Genomic DNA, 5,265 nt, shown 5'->3' on the forward strand with positions numbered 1-5,265 from the left:
TTTATTCTGTAACTTGCTTTAACAAGTTAACTCCAAAAACTGAATGACAATTATCAACTAAAACTGATTACTACACTATCCAAAACATAATTGATTACGTTGTTTTTATGGATTATGCATTCAAATTTGTCATTCCTTTGTGTGAAAAAACGGACAACATTCGACGTAATCATACATTGAGACATCTAGTGACAGATCATTGAATTATTATGAAGTCTAAATGAAGCGACATCTATAGATCTATAGATCATTGAGATACTATAAGCAAATTTCATTACCCGCTAGTATGCTTGCATAGCTGCGCATTAAAGATACGTAACCGAAACTTAGAAGTCCGAAGTTCAAATCACCAACTTCCATCATCATCATCCATTTTATTTTTATTTTATTTTTTTGAAGCAAATTACTAAAAAAAAGGACTGATTAATGTAAGTGAAATATAAGAAAAATATAAAAGGCAAAAATGGAAGATCAATTTGTAACTATCAGAAAAAATAGAATAACAAATTTGAATCATTCAATTATCTCAAACCAATCCACTGATTCAGATTATCTAGCAAGATCATTGCCTGATCTATCCACATATAATGAAAATTGTGATGGGAAGGAACAAATTGAAGACTTAAAATCACAACTAGAAGCAGCACACTTAGAAATTGAAAATATTCTTTTGGAAAACAGCTCATTGAAAAAGATCATTGTTGAACAAAAAGCTGCAATTTCACGTTTTAAAAAAATATGTTCGACTGACTTCAAAATCGTTGGGTCCACTTCTTCAACAAGAAAAAAACCACAAAAAACACGACAAGAAAAAAATGTATTCCGTCAGCAAAAATTAAACATGAGCTGTAATGACCTTCAATTGTATGAAAACAATACGAATAACGACGGAATTTCTAATAATTTTGAGCCTCCCGATAATTCTACGAGCATGAGAAGAAACTCCCAGTCACAACATAAGCCAAGCCAAAGCAAACCTAATAATGTTCCTGAAATCTTACTCATTGGTAGTCAACAGTGTAAAGGCCTAACATTTGAACTTATACACTCAAGATATGGTACTAAATATGGAAAATTCTACATCAACTCGTGGATTAAACCCTATGCAAAAACAGTAAGCCTTCTGAATTCTCTGGCTGGTTTTCATGATCTTCCTGAAAACTACCTGGTACTCTGTGTCGGGGAAAATGACACTAATCCCTATGAAGTTATGATTGAGTTATCAACCACATTAAAACGTTTCAAAAACTGTAAAATAATTGTACTAAGTTTGTATAAAAATAAATATCTGAATGAATCACTATTAAATAAAATGGTCCAAAATGTATGTTCAAACTTTAAAAATTGTACATATTTAGATTTTAATTATAATCATTACCGTACAAAAGCACAGAATTTGTCAGCTATATGTGTCAAACTAAATCTAATATTTGACTACGATTATTATAAAAACAAATTCTTGACCTTTAATAAACAAAAGGGATTACATTATAATATTTGTAACACTAACAGTTTTTCTTCCAATATTACTCTTAATACTTGTAATTTTAATAAAAATAAGCCTGAAAATGCTAATTTCCAAAAAGGAACCATTCCTTACTATTTTTCGGTAATTAAAGGGAAGCCGTGCAACATCCACAAACAAAAAAAAGCGGAAACTGATATAATAAAAAAAGGAACCATACCCTATTACTTTTCAAATATAAAGAGCAATTCGAATAGTGATACGAAAATTAATCCATCCTCTGACAATTTTTTAGATGGCCGCGTCATTATTCCAAAAAATACTTAAAAAATTATTCTTATTTAGTTCATCAAAACATAGCTGGTATCCTAAATAAATTAGACGAGATAGAATTGTGTCTTCCTCAACTAAAAGATATAAACATAGAGTTCTTACATATTCTTTGCTTCTCTGAAACGTTTGTAAAAAAAGGCGACGAACCTAATATCTTATTGAAACATTATAACTTAGCAACGTATTACTCTAGGACAAATATAAAGAGAGGTGGAGTGTGTATTTTTGTGAGAAAACCAATGGAATTTAAAGTGATAGACTTTTGTATAGAGTTATCTGAGGAAAAGTTGTTTGAGTGCTGTGGCGTTGAAATTCCTAAACTAGACTATACTGTTATATGCATATATAGGACACCAAACTCAAATTTATCGGACTTCTTCAAGAAACTCGAATTACTCCTGCATCGGCTCTTACATAAAAAAGATAGAAAACTAATACTTTGTGGTGATTTTAACATCAACATCTTAAAAATTAATAATATGACAAATACCTACAAAAATATAATATTGAATAATAACTTAAAAATGCACATTACAAAACCTACAAGGCAGCAGACCTGTATTGATCATATAATTAGCAATATAGATGGGGCGAAGGGTGATGTACACCAATTATACCTTTCTGATCATAACACTGGTCAATCACTCTCGGTACCTGTTACAAAAATTAATCCAAAAATTAAACATTGGTTCATTAAAAGAAGAGATTATTGTAAAGAAAATCTATCCAAATTCCGAGATTGCATGTCTAACCTGACTTGGAGTAATGTATATGAGGAGTTAAATAGTAATAAAGCATGCGAAGAATTTCACAGTAATCTAGTACTATTCTATAATCTCTGTTTTCCATTTATTAAAATTAAAGTAAGTTGTAATAGCCATGCACCTAAATGGATAACGAAAGGCCTAAGGAAATCCTGCAAAACCAAACGCCAACTTATTTATAACTATTACAAAAATAAAACTTCTGATAACAAAAAACTTCAGGGAAACTACCGTAAAATACTAAAAAAATGTGTAAAGACTTCAAAGAGGCTTGTCAACATAAACTACTTAAATAATGCACTTAATAAGTCGAAAGCAACTTGGAATATAATCAAAAAGAAGATAGATGAAGTGCGGTCGTTTGATGAAATAGGTCCAATCAAAGCTAATGGAAAAATTGTCACTGACACGAATCAAATAGCCAATGAATTCAATAGCCACTTTACTAACATAACGACGATTAGCACCAGAACTGGATTAGCACCAGACTTTAGTTTTGTTCAAACATTGAGTTCATCTATATTTCTGACACCCTGTACTACTCTAGAGATATCTTCAATAATAGCATCCCTTAAAAATACTAAAGCCGCTGGGTACGACTCTATTACAACCCACGTTTTAAAGCACTGCAAGACAGAACTGACAGATGTTATTACTCACCTTATAAACCTTTCCTTTGAACAGGGCACTTTCCCAGACTGCCTGAAGATATCTATAGTTAAGCCGATCTATAAAAAAGGTGATAAACAGATGCTTAACAATTACAGACCCATAACTCTGATCCCGATTCTAGCGAAGGTATTTGAAAAAGCTATGTATAGGAAATTAAATTCATTTTTAGAAAAATTTAACATAATTAAAGAAGAGCAGTGTGGGTTTCAAAAGAACAAATCAACGTCATTGGCTACATTTTATTTAGTAAAAACACTGATAGAGCATATGGACAAGCGAAAAAAGGTTACAGCGATCTTCTTGGATATGAGTCGGGCTTTTGATTTTGTTAATCATAATACCCTTCTCCATAAATGTAATCTCTATGGAATAAGAGGACCAGCACTTGATTGGCTCGAAAGCTATTTAAAAAATCGTCAACAATACGTAGAAATAGCCCACGCACACTCGGATCTAAACGTTAGAATGCACAGATCCACTCCTAAATATAACAGAAGTGGAGTGCCACAAGGAAGCGTCCTTGGACCTTTATTATTCCTCCTCTATATAAACGATTTGCCCAATATAACACCGCATAAATGTGTACTGTTTGCTGACGACGTATCAATTATCATTGCCGATAACAATCTTACTGACTACCAATCCGTTATTAATAACACAATTAAAAATATAATAGAATGGTTAGAAACTAATGATTTAACTATTAATATAGGTAAAACAAACTTTATTCAATTTCACAATTATAAAAATAAAACAACCCCACTACATTTAACTTTTCGTGGAACATCAATGACCGAGCTTGCAGAAACTAAGTTCTTAGGTGTTATTATTGACGAAAATTGTAATTGGAAATCGCAAATTCAAACAGTTGCATCACGACTTCATAGATTCGTGTATGCTCTTAGAAAATTACGTAATGTGGTTTCAGAAAGGGCTGCTACTGTTGCTTACCACGGCTATGTTGGCTCTATATTGAGATATGGCATTTTAATATGGGGTAATTCTACTGAAGTACACCAAGCTTTTCTAGCTCAAAAGAAGTGTGTCAGAGCTATAACAGGAATAGGACCCCTCGATAGTTGCAGACCGATGTTTCGAAGGTTACAGATCCTGACTGTAGCTTGCCTTTATATTCTCGAGATAGCTCTTTTCGTAAAAAAGCATACAGCTCATTTTGTTACTTTTGAAAAAGACAGCCTGTTTCAGACTAGGGATCCCACCCGACTACGCTTCCCCATGTGTAAATCAAAATTATTTTGTGCCAATTGTCAAGGAATGGCTATAAAAATTTATAATCACTTTCCCGCAAATATAAGGAGTTGTAATCTTAATAAATTTAAATGGAGGATTGCTGCATTTCTTAAACAAAAATGCTTTTATACGGTAAATGAATTTCTAGCATATAAGATAAACGAGGACTTGGCTTAGGCTTAAATAAATAAAAATTGACATAATATTTATTTATAATAATTTTATTAATATAATTTTGCAATGTACCTATTGAGATCTAGTGTTGTGTGATATTGTATAATGTAATTTATAATTTAAGATATTTGATTTTGTAATATTATTTAATGTAATTTATAATTTAAATAATTTGCACGCTCAACTACGAGCAGAATGTCTAAGCACCTATACAATTTGTACCTCAGCTATATGTAACTACATTCAGCAAATAAAGACAATTTGAATTTGAATTTGAATTTGAATAAAATAATTAACGTGTCGCCTACATATTGTACACTAATAACATAGCTACGAAGTACCTATATAGTAAGATATTTATAGAAATCGAAGGGATTATTTTTTATAGGTACGTTTCTCGGTATAAATATTAAAATATCACGTATTTTTGTGTAACAGCGGAATTTGCATTGTGTGTTTGATGCTGAATGTTCTAGAAAAGCCCTTTCCTCGTATTTAATGAAAATGTACGTAATTATGAGGATGTTAATTTATAACACGTCATTAGCGTTTTCATTTTATGTTGTCTCGTATAAACATTCACATTAAAATAAATATTAAATTTGA

General features: G+C 31.4%; 1 protein-coding gene across 1 annotated transcript; it reads left to right on the forward strand.

Annotated features, from left to right (window-relative positions):
* Positions 1-463: 463 nt before the first annotated feature.
* Positions 464-4,662, forward strand: LOC123697554. The gene is made up of 4 exons (XM_045644098.1): positions 464-1,168; positions 2,872-3,946; positions 4,163-4,474; positions 4,634-4,662. The coding sequence occupies exons 1-4, from the start codon at positions 464-466 to the stop codon at positions 4,660-4,662; spliced, it is 2,121 nt and encodes a 706-aa protein (XP_045500054.1).
* Positions 4,663-5,265: the final 603 nt, after the last annotated feature.

Source organism: Colias croceus, chromosome 14 (assembly GCF_905220415.1).
Source record: "Colias croceus chromosome 14, ilColCroc2.1".
Classification (NCBI taxonomy): domain Eukaryota; kingdom Metazoa; phylum Arthropoda; class Insecta; order Lepidoptera; family Pieridae; genus Colias; species Colias croceus.